This window comes from Crocodylus siamensis, chromosome 1 (genome assembly GCF_052110815.1).
Source record: "Crocodylus siamensis isolate JL-2025a chromosome 1, ASM5211081v1, whole genome shotgun sequence".
NCBI lineage: Eukaryota > Metazoa > Chordata > Crocodylia > Crocodylidae > Crocodylus > Crocodylus siamensis.
In genome coordinates, this window is record NC_143395.1 from 387,963,741 (window position 1) to 387,988,181 (window position 24,441).

Sequence of the window (24,441 nt, forward strand, 5' to 3'; positions counted from 1 at the left end):
GACAGAAACAGGAAAGCTACCCAGGCTGCCTTATCCACATAGTTACTTGACTGCAAGTTACTATATAAGGTTTTAGTAAAGAATCTGAAGGCAATCCTAGGCAATTGTTAAGATATATAACAAGAAATACCTTTGGCTTTTACTTGTGGTGGTGTGAGTATCTGAATGTATGCGGTCTGCAGCATGGACTATGTCTTGATAGCATGGATATGAAAGGTTAAATGTTTAAAAGAGAAAGATATTTAATACCAGTAATGTACTGCCAGTTGACATTTAACGTAAGGTGCAGTCTGGCAGGGAAGGGAAGCCCAGCGGTGCCTCAGGAACAGGAAGGCAGCCAGGAGGGAGAAGTGAGAAGGGGAGAGGTGAGGGAGCAGTAGTAATCATAGCTATTTTGCTCCTTCCTTCCCAGTGCACTAGGGACTGCAGCTGTTAAACTGTTTATCGGACATAATTAGAGGAGGTTAAACAGAGATTTTTTTAAACAATATTTACATCCTTACTTGATAGGCATTTGTAAGTTATGTAACACAGTGGGAGCCTGATTGGGTTTTTTAGGTGCTACTACAATAATGAAATGAAATTAATTCAATTCAATGAAATTAATTAAATGAAAAAGCAAAAGTGAATTAATATTCGACACCCAAGACCAAATTATCTCAGAGTACCTTTAACAAATCAGCATTTAAGGGCAGCCATTTTTGGGGTCTTAGGTACTGAAAACCTGCAAATAGCTGTGCACCTTGACTTCTATGATCATATGACATGCTTATTGGCAGAGCCTTTTCAAAGGCCTGTACCTTTGAAAACTGGTCCTTTCAGCCCAAATATCGCAATTAGATTAACAAAAGAACAGTAATACAAATCAGAGCAGTAATAGTTCTAGTCCAGCAGCATCACCGAAGCAGCTAGTCAGCCCCAAATAACTTCAAAGAAAAATGCAAGAATCCTCGTGACCAGACAGTCAGGGAATCTTCAAACGTCTAGTGGTTAAAAGTCATGCCTTGAGGCATGAGAACTAATGTCTCATATGTTATTTGTTCTATATTATAATTGTGGCATAATCACTATCTCGTACATGAAATGAGAGGAATTCCAGAAACACTCTACTTAAATAGTTCCCTGAGTAATCTAGATGTGGCTTTCAGGATTTACAGGTATTCTTTACTTTGTAGTTGGCTCAATCATCCACTTGGCTAGCAGTCACGGCAACAGAAGCAGAGAAATTAGTAGACATATGGAAGTCTCTTGATTATTTATTCTCTTTTTCAATTCCAGTCCACTAACTCATCCTAGTCACATCTCAAATATTATGCCATAGGAAAGGGACAAGGTCAGCATAATATATTCAGAAAGGCGGGGGGGGACCGACAGACACAATAACTTTGCCAATCACAACACTCCTTTGAACGCCATTATTCCTGTCTCATTCCTAACTACAATGTATTCTCTACATTCCTGTCTCATTCTGTAACTACAGTGTATTTCAGCCCTTAAAACATTTCTTTAAGACAGTGGTCTCCAAACTTTTTTGATTGTGCACCCCAACAGTAAAACATTTTTGAGCACACACCCCAATATATGTATATTTATATAAATATACATAGAAATTCTAATATTTTCTTCCCGCACCCCAATGGATCGTCTTGCGTACCCCCTGGGGTGCACACACCCCACTTTGGAGACCACTGCTTTAAGAGATTCACATAATAGGAGAACAAAGGCATGAGATTCAATGGCTAGAAGTGATGCCAGACAAATTCATACCAGAAAATTTTCATTTTTTAACAGAAGGCAATTAACCACTGTGACAACTACCAAAGGATGGAGTAGATTTTACATCCTTTGGGATATACATACGTATATTCATATTCTTAATTAAGGGAAGTGTGGTATGCCTTTAACATCTACATTATTCAGTGAGCAGCTGTGACAAAATAAAGGAAAAACAAGTAGTGGACAGACCAATTCCTAGAAAGAATCAAGGCTCAGGTCCAACTCTTCTAGGAATCAGTCTGCTTACTACTTATCTGTCCTCTTATACCTGACTTTCATTTAGAAACAAGCAGAAAGGGACAACAGGGCCAGAAATGAGGTACTGGAAGACAGACTGTGTCTGGCCTTTAGTTTAAGTAACTTCTGAAAACACTGTAGAAGAGAGGGTGGCTGGGGGGAATTTAGCTTTGAGCACTTAGCCTCAGTAGAGCTTTCATTAGGCAGGATGGTCTGCTTCTCAGGAGACAAAATAAGCATTTTTAAAAGCAGATGATCAGTGGATTTGGACTAGAGGAAAGACCTGGAAGCAACCCTTGGAGTTTTTGAATAAAGACCAAGTGTTTCTAAATGGAAAATTCCTCCCCAGGCAGAAACTACCAGCTTGATAGATTACCTGTATAGTTGGTCCAATAAAAGATATTATGAAAAACAAAATGAAAAGACTCCCCCAAAAATCCTTGCTTCTCACATATTTTCTGGACAATCACAGGTACAGCAACACTTCAGCTCTATTACAACCTGATAAAAGAACTACTGAGTGAAATTCTATGGCCCACAGTATGCACCAGTAATTCAGACTAGACTGTAACAGTCCTTGTTCACCTTCAACACTACAAATCACAGAGTTGTTCACTAGCCTGTGATTTTAGATAAAAGCTGACCTGAACCCAAAAAATGTTTTTTTCCCCCCAATGCCTTTTGAATTCCTTATTTTCAGCCAAGTCTTTGGGGTATTTTTAACTGGAAGCTGGAAGTACCAGAAATCTTAAAAAAAGAAAAAGAAATAATTTTATAAGATTTCTAGCTCCATTTTATATAATTATGACTGAGATAATTACAACATAAATTTTTGGCTGCTCCTCAAAATCAAGCTGAGCCTCCAATGTGCTTAAGGTTCAGTGAATCAGTAACAAGTATCTAGTTTCCCTGAGAAGCAATAAATGCCTTTAGAATATAACTGTTTAATATTTTTAAAAACACAATCCAGTCCAGCAATGAATACTTTCCAACAGATTAATACTCAGCCCAACAGTATGCATCTCTATCTACGCATAAGGAGCAACAGCATCCACAGACAGATGAGCAAAGTGCTGGATAATCCCTCATGCTTCATCACTCAGTTCTCTGAAAATTACATATGTAAAATGACACCCTATTTTCCTCATCTTCTACACTCTAAGAATATTCCCCATTAAAAAAAAAAAAATCAAGATGTCTCGAGTTCTCAACTCACATGCAGTCTTCATACAGAAGCCTGGCAGCGCATACTGAGACATAGGTGTCCTATGTATGTCTAACTGACAAAGCAACTCCAGTACTTTAAATCTGGGGGGCAGCCCCAAGGTCAGATTCATTCCCTCCACACTTTAAATTTACTGTATCATTGAGCTATCAAAGACAACTGAGAATCACAGAAAATTAGGGCTGGAAGCGACCTCAGAAGGTCATCTAGTCCAGCATTTCTCAACCCATGCGTCGTGACCCAAAAGTGGATCAGAAGACTATATGAAGGGGTTGCAAACAAATTTAAAAAATGGATCAAGAAAACTTTTAAAATGTTTCTCTTTTAAAGAAGAAAAACGTGGGAAACCATGGTTTTTCCCTTGCAGGCTGGCAGAGCTCCAGCCCGCAATGGGCTGCTTGGGTCTGCCCTCCTCCACCCCCATCCCACACACTGTGGGGCTGGGACCTGGATGAGAGGGGCAGTGGGTCAGGAGTGCGGGGCACTGGGTTGGGACTGGCCATCAATGTTTACAAATGGGCCGTGGTACGAAAAAAGGTTGAGAACCACTGATCTACTCCAACCCCTTTCTCAAAGCAGGACTGTCCCCAGCTGTCTCATCCCAGCCAAGGCTTTATCAACCCAGGTCTTAAAAACCTTGAAGAATGGAAGTGATAATATTGCTTTCAATAGCCTTTCACTAAAATCCACTTCACTGAAGACTTCACCAGGTATACACACAGTTGGTGCAGTCAGTTGTACTGGATACATCTTAGTTTCAGTAAACTGAACAGCAAGATGCTGGAATGGGAACTATACCTGAGGTATGTGAAGGGGTTTGTTCTTGATGAAAAGGCTGTATTAAACCTCTATACCAGTGATTCTCAGTCAGGATGCCACGGTCCTTTCACAGGTGCCAAAGCATGCCAGGGTACCTTGAGAGAACCACACGTTGTTCGCTGCGCAAACCATGTACCAGCGCTTTGTTTGACAGAGTCTTCCTCCCCGCTTGCCCAAAGACCGTAACACAACGGCTCGAAGCAGCATCTGCATTTTTTGGCTGATCCATTCACTTATTTGCCATGGGCTGGAAATTCATTCGTTCATTCATTCATTCATTCATTCAGCGCTTCTCAGTTGGGGGGGGGGGGACGACACTGCAGCACATGGAGGGACTGACTGCCTCGACAACCTTTCCAGGGTGCTGCACACAACAGGGCGTAAAAGACGCTCACAAGATAAACCCCGAGGTCTCCCCTGGGCACTCGCTGCATGGAAACCCTCCGCCTGCCATGCCCTCCCCAAGTGCCTGGCCACGCAGGGCGGGCTCCGGCAGAGGCGAGGCTGCGCCTCCGGTCCGGCCGCGCTCGAGGGGCTCCTTCCCAGCTCGCTACAGGTGCGGGCGGGCGGGAAAGGCCTCCTCCCAGGCTCCGCGCCCAGCCCCGCTGCTAGCAGGGGGCGGCTGCCTGGCGGGCGCGCGGGTCTTCCCCGGGAAGAAAAGCCCCTCGCGCAGCGCTGCTCGGGCCGCCCGCCGTCAAGGGCACCGCGGCCCGGGGTCACAGCTGCGCCCGCGCGGGCTCTTACCTCCCCTCCGTGCAGGCCTGCACCCCGAGCCCCGTTCCGGCTCCGGCTCCGGCTCGCAGGCTCCCGGCGGCAGCAGCAGCAGCGGCAGCACCATGGAGCCGCCCGGGCTCGCCTCAGCCCGCGGCCGCGCCCCCTCGGCGGGGCCTGGGAGGCAGCGGCGGGGCCGGGCCGGGGCCGGGGCCGGGGCGCCCCGCTCCCTCCCCGCGCCGGCCTGGCTGCGCTGCCGGCTCGCGCGCCGCCCCCCCTCCTCCCGCGGGAGGCAGGGCTGGCAATCACCGCCCCTTGCCGGGTCCGGAGGGGGCACGCGTGCTAGCGACGTGCCCGGATCCACGGGGTCCCAGCCTCGCCTGCCATCGTGTCCAGGGGCTGGTCCTTGAAGGAACGGGCCGGGGGAGGGGAGGGGAGTCCTGCCAGGCGCCCCGGGGAGCCATCTCTTCCCCGCACCCGCCCGCAGCCTAGCCTAGGAGAAGGGGCAGGTGCTCCTGGGCGCCCGCCCGCACCTGCCCCTTCTGCAGCAGAGGGTGCCCTGGGCGCCCGCCGCCTCCACCACCTCCCACTGAGGCGCTGGCTGCACGGGGCCGCTCGCCTCTTCCCTTACCACTCCCCCAAGTGCCGGGACCTCCTGGCCAGCCTCCTGCTAGCTAGCCCTGGCTCCCCTGGCCGCATATCTGACCAGGAAGGATTTGTATTCCCTTTGGGAGGCCTCAGGTGGGGTCCTTTTCAAATCTGTTTGATATTGCCTGTTTTCTAATAAAATGTTACCAAAAAAAAAAAAAAAGGTCTGGCTGGGAGGGTCCCAGGAAACTGTGGGGCCACTTTCCTTGCCCTACTTAGTCCCCGTCTCCACACAGAGTTTCACTGGGCAGTGTCCGCTGGTGGGCACTGGTCGAGTGCTCTTCTCAGTGTCCCCCACCCTGGCACTCTTGGGATGAATCTTTGACCTCCACGCCTTTCCCTGTTTTCATTATTTGTCTCACGTACTCAACTGTCACCTTTCCTGTAGCCTCCCTGGCTGAGGGAGGCCAATAAGTTACTTGGTGGGCCTAGGCCAATGTGATTGAAGGTGACAAATAGGCCAGGTCAACCTCCTCCTGGCCCTGGCCCTGGCCCTGGCCAAGCTGGCAGTGTATGTGACCAGGAAGGACGCTCTGGCCAGGAGGGTCCCCAGGGGCTGCGGGGCCACTTGCCCTACTTCATTCCTGTCTCAGAGCAGAGTATTGCCGGGCCGTGTCCACTGGCTCCTGGGACTCATTTGAGGGCCAAGGGGCACTGTCCAGTGTGCTTTGCTCAGTGTCTCCCCTTGGCACTCTTGTTACAAACCTTTGACCTCCGCTTCTGTCCCTGTTTTCATTATTATGTGTCCCAAGTATTCAGTAGCACGTCAGTAATGGCCCCCAGTACTAAAGGAGGCTTGTAGTTTCTTTGGTGGGCCTGGCCCCTGAAATGTCCTGCATGCCAGCACTGACACATGCCCTCCTGCAGCAGAGGGAGTCCCTGGCACATGCCTACCTGCAGTGTGCCAGGCTGCAGCCCCTGCACTGCCTCCTCCAGAACCTCCCACTGGTTCTGCCTGCACTTCTCCCTGCACCTTTCTGGGTGTGCACTCCCCATTGGCAGCTCCACCAAATCCTGGGACCTCCTGGTCAACCTCCTCCTGACCCAAGCCAAGCGGGCAATCTTTCTGACCAGGAGGGAGGCTCTGGCTAGGAAGATGCCCAGGGGCTGCAGGCCCTTTTCCTGTCCCTCGTCCATTTATGTCTCTGGGCAGAGTTCCACTGCTGGCTTCTTGGACTCATTTGAGGGCTGGTAGGCACTGCCTGGCATACTTTGCTCGGTGTCCCCCCTTGGTGCACTCATTTTGAAACTATGACCCTCACTTCCGTCCCTGTTTTTCTTTTGTTTGTCCCAAGCAATCAATTGTTACATCCTCAGTGCCCTCCTTCTTAAGGAAGGCTTATAATTTTACTTGGTGGGCCTAAGCTCATGCTTCCCCAATGACATAACAAATAGGCCTGTATGCTAGTACATGTAGGCACGGTAGAAATGGGCATCTCTGTCCCAGCCTCAGTGACACTCCAGAACAGAATTAAATAAAGGACTTGGCTTCACTGGGACCTTATAACCAAAAAAACCTCAATCCAACTGCAACTTGTGCAGCTTCACCCGAGGGCACACAGCAGATCTGGCACGACTAAACCAGAGAGAAAACCTGTGCTGGGGGCTCTCAGTGCTGCTCCTAGAGATTGGCCAGAAAAGCCCTTCCTACATCAAAAATGTTCTGTAGTTGGAGCAACCTAAGCCCTTAAAAATGAAAGGAGAAGAATGGAATAAGCAAGAGCAAGCACTCAGGCCTGGTAGTCTAGCAGTTAGGGCATTTGACATAGAAGAGACCCTGCTCTGCTTCCTTCAGTCCAGGGACCTGGACTTCAGTCTTCCACATCCCAGTATCACCCAGGCTATGTTAAGGTGAGGTGTTTTTTTCTTTCATGCTCTGGTTTTGACCAGAAACTCTCCCCTTGCCCAAACTGGCATGGGCACATCTACACAAAGTTTCTGTTCCAATAAATTGGTATTGGTCAAGCAAAAATTTCATCAGAAGAGTTCCAACCAGCATAAGTTGCTAACAAACCTGTTGAAGCAGTGTTAACAAAAGGTTGGGGGGGGTTTAACTCCTAGTGTACTGAGGTGAAAGGGGCAAACTGCAATTCAAGAACACAGGCAAAACAGTTTTGCATCAATTTTGCTGCAAAACTGAGGCATGCTAGAACTATGTTGGGTATTAGCATGTTTTGTCTAAGCTCTGCAATAATAGTTTTTTATATGAGCAGTGGAATATAGGACTGAAGTCTCTTGTTGCAGGAGCCTTCTACAGCTGAATAGCCTTCAGGAATGTAAACTTCTCTCCATTGTGCACTCCCAGTTCACAGGAATTAAAATGAAACAGTGACAACAAAGAGATATTTACCATCAGAACTGGACCAATGTGTTCATTCGTAAGCAGTACCAGCATTCTTTGGGGCTACATATAATCATAAAATCATAGAAAATCATAGAAAATTGGGCTTGGAAGGGACCTCAGGAGATCATCTAGTTCAACCCCTTGCTTAAAGTAGGATCATCCCCAATAGGGGTGCACCAATAAAGATTTTCTTGGCCAATTTTCTTGATTATTAACCAGCTGATACCAATCTGATAACCAACTGGCAGGAATGCAGCTGGGCAGTGTGGAGAACAGCACCCTGCAGGTAAGTCTGTGGAGGGGAAGAGGTGTGGGGGTGGGAAAGGGTGTCAGGGGGCAGATCAAGGCCTCCATGGTGAGGGAGGGAGTGGGGCAGGGGCTGGGGGCACTGCCTAGCCAGGGCGGTGAATGGGACCTGGGGTGGGACGGAGCTGCAGACAGCTCATCCAGCATCCCAGCACTTTTAAACGGCAGTGGGGGAGCTTGAAGTAAAACTCAAATGAACTTTAGTTCAAGCACTGTCGCCACCATTGTTAAGCACTGGGACACTTTTAATTGGAGCAGAGCTGAGTGAGGTGAGGGCAGATACAGGCTGCACTCTGTGGGCTTTGGGCTGCCTGCTTTACTGCCTTTGCCCCGGGGGCTTCATGTTGGTCATACATCCCCTGCTTGCCCAGCAGCAGGAGGCACAACTTGCCACCTCCACTGCTGCTGGGCAGGCAGGGAGCATGCGGCCAACATGAAACCCCTGGGGCAAAGGCAGCAGAGCAGAGAGCCCCAAACCTACAGCGCCACATCGTTCCTGTGCACAAATCTGGGGGACATGTGCCCCTCATTTCTACCCCCGGGGATGCACACAGTGGTGGGAGCCCCCACTCTCCCAGACAAACTACTCATGGCTCCATTCCGCTCCCTGCCCTGGCCCTGAGTCCCATTCACTGGCCTGGTTGGGTAGTGCCCTTGGCCCCAGCCCCCAACCTAGCCCTTGCCCCTGCCCTTGCCCCTGCCTCCCTCCCTCCCTCACTGTGGGGGCCTTGATCTGCCCCTCCCATGCCCCTTCCCTCCCCCATGACTCTTCCCCTCCACCGACTTACCTGCAGGGCACTGCTCTCCACACTGCCTGGCTGCATTCTTGGGCACGTGCATGTATTTGGCTGCACACATGCATGCAGCATCTGGCTGCATGCATACAGGGGCCCTGGCCAGCAGGCATATTATATTTATTGATGACATTATCAGCTACACAGGCCAAAAAAGGCCTATAGCTGATAATGTTAATTTTCATAGTTTCTAGGGTCGGAAGGGCCCTGAGCAGATCATCAAGTCTGACCGCTGCCATGGCAGGAAAGAGTACTGGGGTCAAACGACCCCAGTAAGGTTTCATAGTTTCATAGTTTCTAGGGTCAGAAAGGACCTGAACAGATCATCTAGTCTGACCCCCTGCCATGGCAGGAAAGAGTACTGGGGTCAAATGACCCCAGCAAGGTATTCATCTAACCTCCTCTTAAAAACCCCCAGGGTAGGAGCCTGCACCACATCCCTTGGAAGTTGGTTCCAGGCCCTAGCCACCCTGACTGTGAAGTAGCGCCTCCTGATCTCTAACCTAAACCTACCCTCTGCCAGCTTGTGACTGTTATTCCTGGTCACTCCTGGTGGTGCTCAGGGGAACAGTGACTCCCCCAGTGCCTGCTGATCCCCCCTGACTAGTTTATAACAGGCCACAAGATCCCCCCTCAGCCTTCTCTTTTGGAGGCTGAACAGGTTCAGGTCCCGTAGCCTCTCCTCATAGGGCCTGCCCTGCTGCCCCCTGATCATGCAAGTGGCCCTCCTCTGGACCCTCTCGATGTTGTCCACATCCCTCTTGAAGTGTGGCGCCCAGAACCGGATGCAGTACTCCAACTGCAGCCTGACCAGTGCCACATAGATGGGGAGGATCGCCTCCTTTGACCCGCTCGAGATGCATCTGTGGATGCATGACAAGGTGCGGTTGGCCTTCCTAACTGCCTCCCCACACTGCCGACCCATGTTCATCTTGGAGTCAATGATGACTCCAAAATCCTTTTCCACCTCCATGCTGACAAGAGGGGAGTTCCCTAACCTGTAGGTATGGTTCCAGTTGTTCCTTCCCAGGTGCATTACCTTGTACTTGTCTGTGTTGAAACCCATCCTATTCTCTTCTGCCCACCTTTGTAACCTGTCTAGGTCTGATTGTATCCTGTTGCTTCCTTCTAGTGTGTCCACGTCCCCCCACATCTTAGTGTCATCAGCAAATTTGAACAGGGTGCTTTTTACCCCCTCGTCCAAATCACTGATGAAGATGTTGAACAGTGCGGGCCCAAGGACCGAGCCCTGCGGAACCCCACTGCCCACGTCCTTCCAGGTTGAGAAGGACCCATCCACTACCACCCTCTGGGTGCGGCCCTCCAGCCAGTTGGTGACCCATTTGACTGGGTGGGTGTCTACGCCACAGCCCTCCAGTTTCTTAATGAGAACGGGGTGAGAGACAGTGACAAAAGCCTTCTGGAAGTCCAGGAAGATTATGTCCACTGCTACCCCTGCATCTAATGATCTGGTGATCTGATCGTAAAAGGCCACCAGGTTGGTCTGACAGGACCTGCCACTGATGAACCCGTGCTGGTTGCCCCTAAGCATGCAGTCTCCTGCTGGCCCCTCCTGGATGTGTGCCAGAATAATTTTCACGAACAGCTTGCCTAGGATCGAGGTTAAGACTAACTGGCCTATAGTTTCCTGGGTCATCCCTCCTCCCTTTTTTGAAGATGGGAACCACGTTGGCCCTCTTCCAGTCCTCCAGTACCACTCCAGAGCACCACGAGTGCTCGTAAAGCCGTGCCAGGGGACTTGCAATGACCTGGGCCAGTTCCTTTAGAACTCTAGGGTGGAGATCATCTGGACCGGCTGACTTGAAAATGCCTAGCCCCTCCATAGTTTCATAGTAGTTTCATAGTAGCTAGGGTCGGAAGGGACCTAGGTAGATCATCTAGTCCGACCCCCTGCCTTAGCAGGAAAGAGCACCGGGGTCAGATGACCCCGGCAAGGTGCTCATCTAACTTCCTTTTAAAAATCCCCAGGCTAGGAGCCTGCACCACTTCCCCTGGAAGCTGGTTCCAGGCCCTAGCCGCCCTGACTGTGAAGTAGCGCCTCCTAATATCTAATCTAAACTTACCCTCCGCCAGCTTGTGACCGTTATTCCTGGTCACTCCTGGCAGCGCACGGGGGAACAGGGACTCCCCCAATACCTGCTGATCCCCCCTGACCAGTTTGTAGCAGGCCACAAGGTCCCCCCTTAACCTTCTCTTGTGGAGGCTAAACAGGTTCAGGTCCCGTAGCCTCTCCTCATAAGGCCTGCCCTGCTGACCCCTGATCATACGAGTGGCCCTCCTCTGAACTCTTTCCATATTGTCCACGTCCCTCTTGAAGTGTGGCGCCCAGAACTGGATGCAGTACTCCAGCTGCGGCCTGAACAGTGCCGCATAGAGGGGGAGGATCACCTCCCTGGACCTGCTCGAGATGCATCTGTGGATGCATGACAGGGTACGGTTGGCCTTCTTGACTGCCTCCCCACACTGCCGGCCCATGTTCATCGTGGAGTCAATGACGACTCCAAGATCCTTTTCCGTCTCCGTGCTGGCAAGAGGGGAATTCCCCAACCTGTAAGTGTGGTGCCGGTTCTTCCTCCCCATGTGCAACACCTTGCACTTATCAGTGTTAAACCCCATCCTATTCTCATCTGCCCACCGTTGCAACCTGTCAAGGTCAGCTTGTAGCCTATTGCACCCTTCTAGTGCACCCACATCCCCCCACATCTTAGTGTCATCAGCAAACTTGAACAGGGTGCTTTCTACCCCGTCATCCAAGTCACTGATGAAGATGTTGAACAGTGCGGGCCCGAGGACCGAGCCCTGCGGAACCCCACTGCCCACGTCCTTCCAGGTCGAGAAGAACCCATCCACTACCACCCTCTGGGTGCGGCCCTCCAACCAGTTAGCGACCCATTTGACTGTGTGGGCATCGACACCACAGTCTCCCAGCTTTTTGATGAGGACAGGGTGAGAGACAGTGTCGAAAGCCTTCCGGAAGTCCAAAAAGACTACATCCACAGCAACCCCTGCGTCTAATGATTTGGTGACCTGATCGTAAAAGGCCACCAGGTTGGTCTGACAAGACCTGCCACTGATGAACCCATGTTGGTTGCCCCTGAGCATGCATTCCCCCGCAAGGCCCTCCTGGATGTGTGCCAGGATAATTTTTTCAAAGAGCTTACCCGGGATTGAGGTAAGACTAACTGGCCTGTAATTTCCCGGGTCCTCTTTTTTTCCCTTTTTGAAGATAGGGACCACATTGGCCCTCTTCCAGTCCTCCGGCACCTCGCCAGAGCACCACGAGTGCTCATAGAGCCACGCCAGGGGTCCCGCAATGACCTCGGCCAGTTCCTGTAGAACCCTAGGGTGAAGATCGTCCGGACCAGCGGACTTGAACATGTCCAGCCTCTCCAGAAGTACCCTAACTAACTCCTCGCTAACCCCTGGCCCAGGCGTGTCTCTCTCGGGGCCCGAGGGGGGCCCAGCAGGGAGGTGGCTGAACTGGTCCCTACTTAGGAAGACAGAGGCAAAGAAATCGTTAAATATGTTAGCTTTGTCATCTGGCGTGATGACTAAGTTGCCCATCGTGTCCTGCAGGGGCCCCACATTACCCGGGACCCTCTTTTTACCCCCTATGTATTTGAAGAAGGACTTCTTATTGTCCTTAATCCGGGAAGCTAGTCCTATCTCCAACTCTGCCTTGGCCCTCCTGACTGCCCCCCTACATCCTCGGGCGACTGTAACATAGCCCTTCTTGGTGATGACCCCATCTTTCCATTGGGTATATGCCTCCCTTTTAGCAAGGAGACATTCCCGGATGCTCTTAGTGAGCCATGGGGGTTTATGTGCCCTCCTGCTCCCTTTGACCCTTGTTGGGATTACCTCCCTTTGGGCATGGAGGATCGTCTCCTTAAGGAGCAACCACTCCCCTTCGACATCTGATTCCCTTCCCCTCTGGGTCCTCAGCGCTTCCCCAACGATCCTCCTTAGCTTGTTGAAGTCAGCCCTCCTAAAGTCTAGGGCTGTTGCCTTGCTGCAGCCCTTTGCCACCTTACGCTGGATGGTGAATTCCAGCAAGCGATGATCACTGTCTCCCAGGTGGCCCATCACCCGCAGCCCCCTCACCAGGTCATCACCCGTGGCCAGCACCAGGTCCAACAAGGCGTCTCCCCTGGTGGGACTGTGCACCTCCTGGGTTAGATGGAGGTCCTGCACTCTGGCTAAGAACCGACGTGAGCGATCAGACTTGGCTGACTGCTCCTCCCAGCAGATGTCTGGGAAGTTCAGGTCCCCCATGATGACCACATCCTTAGCCCTCACTGCCTCTGTAAGCTGACCTAAGAATTCCTGGTCGAGCTCTTCTCCCTGGTTGGGAGGTCTATAGTAGACTCCCACCGTTAAGTCTCTCTCCCCTGGACTGCCTTTTACTCTAACCCAGAGCACCTCAGAGTGCCCCCCCTCTACCCCCTTGCTAATTAACGAGGAAGTATATTCCTCCTTGATGTAGAGTGCTACTCCTCCACCTTTCCTTCCTATCCTGTCCTTCCTGTATAGCCTATAGCCCTTGACACTCACCGCCCAGTCATGCGATGAGTCCCACCACGTTTCTGTGATCCCTACTATGTCAGGGCTGGTGACAGCTAGGAGGAGGGCGAGTTCCTCCTGCTTCTTCCCCATACTTCGAGCATTCGTGTAGAGGCATTTGAGGCCTCCAACGGTTGTGCCCACTGACCCCCTAGTCTCAGCAATGCCCTGTCCCCCATCGCTTACCTGTTTCTCCCTTTTGACCATTGGTCTGGGCTCGCTGGCTGTTGCTGGGCCTGGTAGTTCATCTCCTCCGCCCTCATCTTCCCCCTCCCCCGACGAGCCTAGTTTAAAGCCCGCCGAAGGAGGTTCACCAACCTGGAAGAGAACACACGCTTACCTTTAGGGGAAAGGTGGAGCCCATCCCATCCCAGCATGTCTCTCATCACGATGTGCCGGTCATGGCTGAGGAAGCCAAAGCCCGCCTCGAAGCACCATTCCTGTAGCCTCCAGTTGGTCTCCGCTAGGCACATCTCGTGACGTCTGCCTCGACCGCTCACTGGCAGGATGGAAGAGAAGACCGCCTGTGCGCCCATCTCCCTCAGCACGCCTCCCAGAGCATGGTAGTCCTCCATCAGGCGATCAGGGGCTCTCCTGGCCGCATCGTTAGTACCCACATGGACAAGGACCATGGGGTAATAATCGGTGGGCTGGATGATGGACTGGAGCATCCCCTTCACATCCTGAATCTTCGCTCCGGGCAGGCAGTAGACCTCACATGCTGAGGGATCCTGGCAACAGATGGGGCCCTCCGTACCTCTCAGGATGGAGTCACCAATCACGATGACGCGACGCTTCCTCCTCTTAGGCCTCTTGACTCCCGCCGCCCGCACAGGACATTGTGTGCGCAAAGTCTCCTCCCTGGAATCTTCCACTGCTCCCTCCTCCTCCAGGGCTGCCAGGACCTCATATCTGTTCTCCAGATGGACAGGAGGAACTGGTGCCGCAACATGGTTAATAGCCCTGGCGCGGGAGACCGTCTGCCACTCAGCAGTGGAGGGCTCATCCCGGGCTGCCCTCTCCTCTGTCGTACCACCCTGCAGAGAAAGAAAATACCTATCAATTTCCTCCTCTGCCTCACGGATTCCCCTCAGCCTGCTAACCTCCTCCAGGAGCTCCTGCACCCGCTCCTCCAGGGTCCTAAGGCGGATACCTACAGGACAGGTGCAGGAGTCCCCAGTCCCTGCCCCCCCAGACCTTGCCGGGCAGTTCCCGCAGGCCAGGGGGTTGGAGGATGGCAGCCCCCCCCGAGGGCTCTGTCTGGGTGGAGGCCTCGGACAAGCCCCGGGAAGGCCGCGCCCCCCAGGCAGGGGCCCTGGCAGAACTCCGTGTCGACACCATCGCAGGAGTTGCTGCCCTTACTAGCAGAGCAGGGCTCCCTAACTAAATCCTCGCTAACCCTTGGCCTAGGTGTGCCTCCCCCGGGGCCTGAGGGGGGCCCAGCAGGGAGGTGGCTGTCCTGGTCCCTACTTAGGAAGACGGAGGCAAAGAAATCGTTAAACATGTTAGCTTTGTCGTCTGGTGTGACAACCAAGTTTCCCAACGCATCCTGCAAGGGCCCCACATTACCTGGGACCTTCTTTTTACCTCCTATGTATTTAAAAAAGGACTTCTTATTGTCCTTAATCTGGGAAGCTAGTCCCACTTCCATCTCCGCCTTGGCTTTCCTAACTACCCCCCTACATCCCCGAGCAACTGCAGAATAGTCCTCCCTGGTGATGACCCCTTCTTTCCATTGTATGTAAGCCTCCTTTTTAGCAAGGAGACATTCCCGGATGCTTTTGGTGAGCAATGGAGGCTTGTGTACTCTCCTGTTCCCTTTGATCCTTGTCGGGATTACCTTCCTTTGGGCTTGGAGGATCATCTCCTTAAGGAGTGACCACTCACCTTGGACACCTGGCTCCCCTCCCCTCTGGGATTTCAGCGCTTCTCCAACTATCCTCCTTAGCTTGTTGAAGTTTGCCCTCTTAAAATCTAGGGCCACTGCCTTAGTGCTTGCCTTTGCCACCTTGCACTGGATGGTGAATTCCAGCAGGCAATGATCACTGTCACCCAGCTGGTCGAGCACCCGCAGCCCTCTCACCAGGTCATTACCCGTGGCCAGCACTAGGTCCAACAAGGCGTCCCTCCTGGTGGGGCTGTGCACCTCCTGGGTTAGATTGAGGTCCTGCACTCTGTCTAAGAACCTACGTGAATGATCTGACCTGGCTGACTGCTCTTCCCAGCAGGTGTACATCTAGCCTCGTCTTAAAAACCCCCAGGGTAGGAGCCAGCACCACCGTTCTTGGAAGTTGGTTCCAGATCCTAGTCGCCCTGACTGTGAAGTAGCGCCTCCTGATATCTAGCCTAAATCTATCCTCTGCCAGCTTGTGACCGTTATTCCTGGTCACTCCTGGTAGTGCATGGGGGATCAGGGACTTCCCCAGTGCCTGCTGGTCCCCTCTGACTAGTTTGTAACAGGTCACTAGATCTCCCCTCAGCCTTCTCTTGTGGAGGCTGAACAGGTTCAGGTCCTTTAGTCTCTCCTCGTAGGGTCTGCCCTGCTGCCCCCTGATCATGTGAGTGGCCCTCCTCTGGACCCTCTCCATGATGTCCACATCCCTCTTGAAGTGTGGCACCCAGAACTGGACGCAGTACTCCAGCTGTGGCCTGACCAGTGCTGCATAGAGGGGGATGATCACCTCCTTGGACCTGCTTGAGTTGCATCTGTGGATGATTGACAAGGTACGGTTGGCCTTCCTGACTGCATCCCCACACTGCTGGCCCATGTTCATCTTGGAATCAATGATGACTCCAAGATCCTTTTCTGCCTCTGCACTGATCTGATACAGCACTGATATATCAGTGCACCTCTAATCCCCAACTAGAGGTTGGGGATCATCTCAGCCAAGGTCTTGTCTAGCTGGGTCTCCAATCTCCAAGGATGGATATTCTACAACCTCTCTGGGTAACCTGTTCCAGTGTTTTATTACCTTCCTAGTGACAGAGTTTTTCTTAATATCTAACCTAAACCTTCCTTGCTACAACTTGAGAGCACTGCTCCTTGTTCTGCCACCACTGAGAATAGTTTAGCTCCATCCTCTTTCAAACCTCCCTTCAGGTAGTTGAAGGCTGCTATTAAATCCCCTCTCAGACTTCTCTTCTGCAGACTAAATAAGCCCAGTTTCCTTGGCCTCTCCTCAGAAGTCCCACAGGCCCCTAACCATTTTCATTGCCTTCTGCTGGACTCTCTCCAATTTGTTCACATCCTTTCTGCAGTGGGGGTGATGTGCAAAACTAGACACAGTACTCCAGATGTGGTCTCACCAGAGTCATTTTATTTACAACTGTACATAATCTTATGTACCATTTAGATTATGGTTTGTATGGGAAGGTTTGGATAGGGATGATCTTGCGGGGTTGGACTAGATGATCTCTGGAGGTCCTTTCCAGGCCTGTTCTCTATGCTTTTCTGATCTGTTTTGGAGTATGGTGCTATTTCTGCTGTGACAGTGTGGTACATCTATCCATATAACAGTAACAATTGACTTTTCCTAAATACTAAAATATTAAGCTTCTTAGAAGCCTAGCTTTGGCTACTGAATGAGCCAATGTACTGAAAAACTTTTTGGCCAAATTGGGATGTGCTGCCAAATTATGAGATCCTTAGCTGGTTTGGACCAGCTAGCTAGACTTTTCAGCCAAAGGTAATTAAATCAGTACTTTGCAACAACTTTGTCTCTACAGAAATTAGTTGTCATCTAATATAGCACATTTTAAGTGGTATTTTGTCACCTTCTAAATGTTCTAGTTGGTACTAATAGTTTTCTTCCAGGATCTCAAAGTGCTTTGCATGCAGTAATTAATTATTTTTGCTGCACTCTTAGGAACAGATTAGTACTGTCTCCATTTCTACAGTGGAGGAAACTGAAGCTACAAGAATAAGCATTTTGTCAGTTTGTGAAGTCAGTAGCAGGGTTGTAAAAGGAACTCAAAAATCCTGACTCCAGTCCCATGCTCTTAATTACAAGACAGTTCCTCCCACCATGTTGTATCTTTTGTGCCAATTTAGTCTGCTTTCCCCCTTTCCCCAGCCTTCTGTGCCTGCTCCTGAAAGTCTAATAATGTAGCTTATTGGTAGGAAGGCTGTCACTGGATATGAATGAAACTTGAATTTGAAATTAAAGCTTCTCACTCAAAATGAGCATGTACACAGTGGGCACATCTACACTTGCAAATCATCTGGGAGCAATTTATTCTTGAGTAAACCACTCAAATGTAAACTCTCCCAGGCACGCATCTACATGTGCAGGGACATGGGAATAGATTTGCTGTTCCTACAAGCAAACTGCTCCAGCTCCCTGTAGCCCTGCAGTGGGCCCTTCTGCCACCAGGGGGAGCTGGAGGCTTTGGCTGCAGCTAGTCCAGGACCTTAAAAGCCTGTTGGGACACTATGGCCTCTGGTCACAGCCAGCAACCATGTCCCCCAAGACAGGCTGCAGGACAGCTGCACCAGCCTGGCTCTACCCCGGTACTGCTCCATTGCACAACAGTGCTGCACAGCTTCTATAGCCATGCCATCCAGCTCCACAGGGTGCTGCAGGCACCTGCTAGGCCTGGTAGCACTCAGAGCCACCAGCAGCCAGCTTCTGGCCACTGAGTCTGGCTCCAGCTGGCCACAGGATACCTGCATCAGCCTGCCTGGACCCTGCACCTGCTGCCTAACGCTGCCTCACCGCATGCCTACCAGTCCCATGGCATGCCCCTCTGCTGGGTGCTGGAGGCACCGCTGCCACACAGAGGCCCAGTGAGTCATCAAGGGCACCATGCTGGCATCCTCCCTGACACCACATGCTACCTCCTGGGGCTCCAACTGGTCCCAGAAGAAGACTGCAGGCCAGATTGTGCTGTGGGATGAGGATGAGGTCCTGAGCCAGTTTGCATGGGATGGGAGCTCCAATGCCCACATTTACGAGGGGCTGTTGGCTGCATGTGGGAATGTGGGCACGACCGATTGGTGTGCCAGTGCCACATAAAAGTCAAAGTGTTGTCGGCACAGTGGGTCACTGTCATTGACCATAACTGCTGATCAGGGGCTGCCCTCAAGTCCATGCCCTTTATGCAGCAGCTGGATGACATCCTCACACCCCAGGACCCTGGCTACAGCAACACTATCTACTCCAGCACAGGAGGCCTGCATGAGCTTCCGCTGTGGCCTAGTACCTGTGAAGATGCATCACCAGGATAGGGTTTCCTGGCCTGCTAGGAGTCCATCCCAACATTGCTCCCCATCCCCAACATGGTTGAGTAGCTCCAGGAGCCTGGACCAGTGCCTGCCCCACCATTTCTGCAGGCTCAGCCCCACCCATAAGGCCAGGCCGGCCGTGGCACCACCAAGCCACCAGCTGCTCCAGCTCCTCCTTAGAGGGATCCCTACTCAGGCAGCCAGACACTGCACCTCTGTGACCCAGGACACATGCCTCTGTGACCCAGGTGCATGCCCTCGCTGCCAGCAGGGACAGTCCTGGGCCACAGGCCTGCCTTGCCCACTGGTAATCCCCACACGGGGGGGAGAACCTTCCCTGCCCTGCCCCCTGCCTCAGTCCCCCCACCCCAGCCAACCCAGCTGCACTCCCCTGGCCTCCACGTTCCCACCCCACCCACCCTCCGCCGCACTCAGGGAGGCAGTTCAAAACTTTATTAAACAGTCTGTGTCCCCACAGTTAGGTGGGCACAGGCCTCACATCCACCAAGGAATGCGTCAATGCTGGTGGTGATGTTCTCCTTGGTTGTGGGGAGCAGGGATGTGTAGCAGAGTTACAGGTAGCCCTCCAGGCAGTGACAGAAATTACAGGGCAGGGCAGGCTTTCCCACTGCACTGCTGAAGCACAGGGTCCTATGCCAGGTGCATAGGTGCACTCAGGGCACCATGGCCATCATCAGCAACAGGGTGTAGTGGGTTGGGCACCCCTCGGTCTATGCAAAAAACTCCTTGCTTTGCACCTGGGATGCTCTCAGCAGGGGCATGCTCTGGGCATAGCACCTCTGTGGGGGACACTTGGCACCCATGCACAGCCCCCTGGTATTGAGCATCTTTGGGCTGGACTCAATGATCCTTTGGGTTCCCTTCCAGCCCAAATGTCTATGAAATCTTATCTCAGAAAAGTTGCAGACTCTCACAAACAGCTTCTTTCTCATGGCTTGGCAGGTCCTGAAGCTCCATGCAGGGGGAAGTACCAATTGACAGGCAGGATGGTGACTTAAAGTCACTGCCAGCCTCAGCTGGAGCCCTGCAGATGTGCCAGCTCAGGCAGTGGAGCACCCAGAACCAGACCCTCTTGTTGGACCACCTGTTTATGGTGTCTGAGGAGCACCTGGCCGACTTGAGGGCTTGGCAGGTAGAAAATGTCATCCAGCAGGAGGCTTGGTGTGCGATGGATATGGCCTGTGGAGCGATGTGGGACTGGTGCAAGGATGAGACTGAGCAGACTGGGAGTTCAGGGAGAGGCTCCTGGCCCTAGAAGAGAACCACATCCAGGCCTTGGAGTGGCAGGCTGTGCCGGTGGCCAGGGCAGTGGAGGCAATGGAGGACGACTGCCTGGTGCTGGACACCATCCTGGCCCTGGCAGTTGCCTTCATGCCATCCACTGCCCTGACCTTGGCCACAGACCCATTTGCCCCCTGACAGCCACCTGCGACCCAACAGCAGGTCCCTCTGTCAACCTAGGCAGAGGTACAGTGTTACCTCCACTGGCCAGGAGCCCCTGCCCCGGCCCTCACTGGGTCCCCCACTACCCAGCCCTGCACCTAGGCACAGGCCCGCCATTTGCCCAAGCTCCACAAGGCCATGGAGCAGGAGCTGCCTACAGTGGTGCCAGCACCACACATGGGTCCTGCTGATCCTGGCCACTGGCTGCAGGGTGGGAGCCACCCGTGCTGGGAGAACAGCACCTGCTGTTGTCCCTGGGTCACCCTCACTCCCACTGGGCTTGACAGAGCATGCACACCCATGGGGGAATGGCCAGATGCTCAGGTGCTGGCTGAGTGTCCCCAAGCTCTGCCCCACCAGGGCACACACACACACACCACTTGTAAATAGTACATTATTGTTGGTGGGTAGTGTAGCTGGTGGAGGGGCTCTGTGGGCAGAGAAGCCAGGGTAGAGAGAGGCTCTTTGTGGTTTTCTGTGGAGGGAAATAAAGTGCTTTTATGAGAACTGTCCAGTTGGGAGATGGAGCATCTTTGGTGTGAGGGGCAGACTGTGGCAACAGAGTTGCTGTGTGCTGCCCCCGTGTTCTGCATGATGCTCCTGGCCAGAAAAATGGTTGGCCAGGGAGCAGCACACAAGGCTGCCTTTTGTAGATGGCTCTCCAGCCCTGCAGCAGGATAGGCTCCCAGCCCTGGAGCCCTGGGGCTAGACTGAAGCTGGGCCCCTCGTGGTGGGGCTGACCGGGAGCAACTTTGCGCTCATATGCAGTAACTATTCATGAGTAAATCTGCTACTTGCATTTGCAGGGACACATGGTTGGCACTGGACCCAAAAGGTTCTTACCCCATGAAGCTTTTTAGAGTTTGTCCTGGGACAAGGAACATGGATGTCTGAATGACTGATCTTTGTCCCAAGATAAAATGTTTTTTTCCAGAAAAAATGCAATGTCTGTTTGTAGTCTCAAAATCTTTTATTATACTGAAATAGTTCTTAGGCATTCCAATCTGCAGGTCCAGATGCCCTCCACCCAAGGGTTTTGAGGGAGCTGGCAGGTTTATCGCGGAGCCCTTGGCCCAGCTGTATGAGCATTCGTGGTCATCTGGCTAATGTGGTCCCAATTTTCAAGAAAGGGAGGAGGGAGGACCCAGGTAACTATAGGCCCATAAGCCTCACCTCGGTGCTTGGGAAGATCTTGGAGAGAATCATCAAGGAGGACATCTGTGGGGGGCCAGCAGAGGAGATCATGCTCGGGGCAATCAGCATGGGTTCATCAAAGGCAAGTCCTGCCTGACCAACCTGGTTGCCTTTTATGATCAGGTGACTAAATCCTTGGATGATGGTGTTGCCGTGGACGTAGTCTTTCTAGACTTTAAGAAAGCCTTTGACACTGTCTCTCACCCCATCCTCATCAATAAATTAAGTGACTGTGGCACTGATGCCTACACAGTTGGATGGGTAAAAAATTGGCTGATGGGGAGCACCCAGAGAGTAGTGGTGGGTGGGTTGTACTTAACCTGGTGAGATGTGAGCAATGGGGTACCCCAGGGCTCGGTCCTTGGGCCCGCACTGTTTAACACCTTCATCAGCAACTTGGATGAGGGGGTGGAAAGCGCGCAGTCCAAGTTTGCTGATGACACTAAGATGTGGGGCGAGGTGGACACACCTGAAGGGAGAGAGAGGCTGCAAATAGATTTAGACAGACTACAAAAGTGGGCAGATGAGAATAGGATGGAGTTCGATGTAGACAAATGCAGGGTGCTGCACCTTGGGAGAAGGAATCCACAACATACATACAGGCTGGGGAGTTCCCCTCTTGAATGCACAGAGGCGGAACGGGATCTTGGAGTCATTATTGACCCCAAGATAAACATGAGCAGCCAGTGCCAGACCACAGCCAGCAAGGCCAGTCATACCTTATCATGCGTCCAAAGATGCATCTCAAGCCGGTCCAGAGAGGTGATACTCCCCCTCTTGCAACATGGTCAGGCCGCAATTGGAGTACTGTGTCCAGTACTGGGTGCCACATTTCAAGAGGGATGTGGCCAGCCTGGAAAGGGTTCAGAGGAGGGCCACCTGCTCGGTGAGAGGGCAGCAGGACAGGCCCTATGAGGAGAGACTGAGGGACCTGAACCTGTTCAGCTTCAGCAAGAGGAGGCTGAAGGGGGACCTGGTGGCTGTCTACAAACTCATCAGGGGAGATCAACAGCAAATAGGTAGAGCCCTTTTCTCCCCAGAACCATCTGGGGTGACGAGGAACAATGGTAATAAGCTGATGGAGAATAGGTTTAGGTTAGAGATCAGAAGGCAATTTTTTACAGTTAGGGTGGCCAAAGTCTGGAACCAACTTCCCAGGGAAGTGGTCCTTGCCCCTACCTTGGGAAAATTCAAGAGGACGTTGGATGATCACCTGTCTGGGGTCTTGTGAACCCAGCATTCATTCCTGCCTGTGGCAGGGGGTCAGGCTAGATGATCTGTTCAGGTCCCTCCTGACCCTAGCTACTATGAAACAATCAAAGTGGGGCTTTACCTAAAACCTTATTGTTTTAGGTATTACATGTACACATATAATACAAGATAGTCCTTATCTGAAGAGCTTTGAGTAGATCAGTGGCTCTCAACCTATTTGCCATACTTGCAGTAGGCCATACTTGCAGCTCTCAATATGTTATGTGGGCCACACCCAAACAATTTACTTCCTAGATATCCATTTAAAAATGTTTTGTATCTGTTATCTGACAGTGATGCAAGACAATTTAATACTCTGTAATAGCTCTCATTTCTACACTGTCAAATGTCCTTATTTTTTAACAAGATGTCACATGGGCCGCAGCAGTGTGCTGATTGGATCACATGTGGCCTGAAAGCTGTGGCTTGAGAACCACTGGTTTAGGCAGAAAAGACAAAGGATGGGAGAAGGGCAGTATTATTACCTTCATTTTGTATACGAGGGGCAGATGGAGAAATTAAATAACTTACCTAGTCCAGACGATCTCCACCCTAGAGTACTAAAGGAATTGGCTGAGGTCATTGCAGGACCCCTGGCACGGCTTTACAAGCACTCGTGGTGCTCTGGTGTGGTGCCAGAGGACTGGAAGAGGGCCAACGTGGTTCTCATCTTCAAAAAGGGTAAGAAGGAGGACCCGGGAAACTGTAGGCCAGTTAGTCTTACCTCGATCCTAGGCAAGCTGTTTGAGAAAATTATTCTGGCACACATCCACGAGGGGCCAGCAGGGGATTTCATGCTTAGGGGCAACCAACACGGGTTCATCAGTGGCAGGTCGTGTCAGACCAACCTGGTGGCCTCCTATGATCAGATTACCAAATCATTAGATGCAGGGGCAGCAGTGGACATAATCTTCCTGGACTTTTGGAAGGCTTTTGACACTGTCTCTCACCCTGTTCTCATTAAGAAACTGGGGGACTGTGGTGTCAACACCTACACAGTCAATTGGATCGCCAACTGGCTGGAGGGCGGCACCCAGAGAGTGGTGGTAGATGGGTGATTTTCAACCTGGAGGGATGTGGGCAGTGGGGTTCCTCAGGGCTCAATCCTCAGGCCCACACTGTTCAACATCTTCATCAGTAACTTGGACGAGGGGGTAAGTAGCACCCTGTTCAAGCTTGATGATGACACTAAGATGTGGGGGGATGTGGGCATGCTAGAAGGGAGGAATAGGCTGCAATCGGACCTAGACAGGTTACAAGGGTGGGCTGATGAGAATAGGATGGGATTCAACACCGACAAGTGCAAAGTGATGCGCCTGGGGAGGAACAACCGGCACCATACCTACAGGCTGGGGAACTCCCTTCTTGTCGGTACAGAGGCGGAAAAGGATCTTGGAGTCATCATTGACTCCAAGATGAACTTGGGCCGGCAGTGTGGGGAGGCAGTCAGGAAGGCCAACCATACCTTGTCATGCATCCACAGATGCATCTCGAGCAGGTCCAAGGAGGCGATCCTCCCCCTCTATGCAGCACTGTTCAGGCCGCTGCTGGAGTACTGCATCTAGTTCTGGGCGCCGCACTTCAAGAGGGATGTGGACAACATGGAGAGGGTCCAGAGGAGGGTCACTCACATGATAGGGGGGCAGCAGGGCAGGCCCTACGAGGAGAGACTAAAGGACCTGAACCTGTTCAGCCTCCACAAGAGAAGGCTGAGGGGGATCTAGTGGCCTGTTACAAACTAGTCGGGGGGGATCAGCAGGCACTGGGGAAGTCCCTGTTCCCCCAAGCACTGCCAGGAGTGACCAGGAATAATGGTCACAAGCTGGCAGAAGGTAGATTTAGGCTAGATATCAGGAGGCGCTAC

At 52.0% G+C, this 24,441-nt stretch overlaps 1 protein-coding gene across 6 annotated transcripts in view; it reads right to left on the bottom strand.

Moving 5' to 3' along the window:
- Positions 1–5,037, bottom strand: part of ZC3H12C (zinc finger CCCH-type containing 12C) — a 58,666-nt gene extending 53,629 nt beyond the window's left edge. For 2 of the 6 annotated variants that reach the window (XM_090029449.1, XM_090029441.1), the window contains exon 1: positions 4,802–4,939. Coding sequence is in view for 1 of the 6 variants with exons in the window: in XM_090029472.1 (XP_089885598.1) it covers positions 4,802–4,895 (94 nt within the window). In the remaining 5 variants the exon portion in view is untranslated. Of the gene's footprint in view, positions 1–4,801 lie in introns of all 6 variants that reach the window. The other 4 variants (XM_090029481.1, XM_090029455.1, XM_090029472.1 and 1 more) reach the window with 3 other exon arrangements.
- Between the last annotated feature and the right edge of the window lie 19,404 nt (positions 5,038–24,441).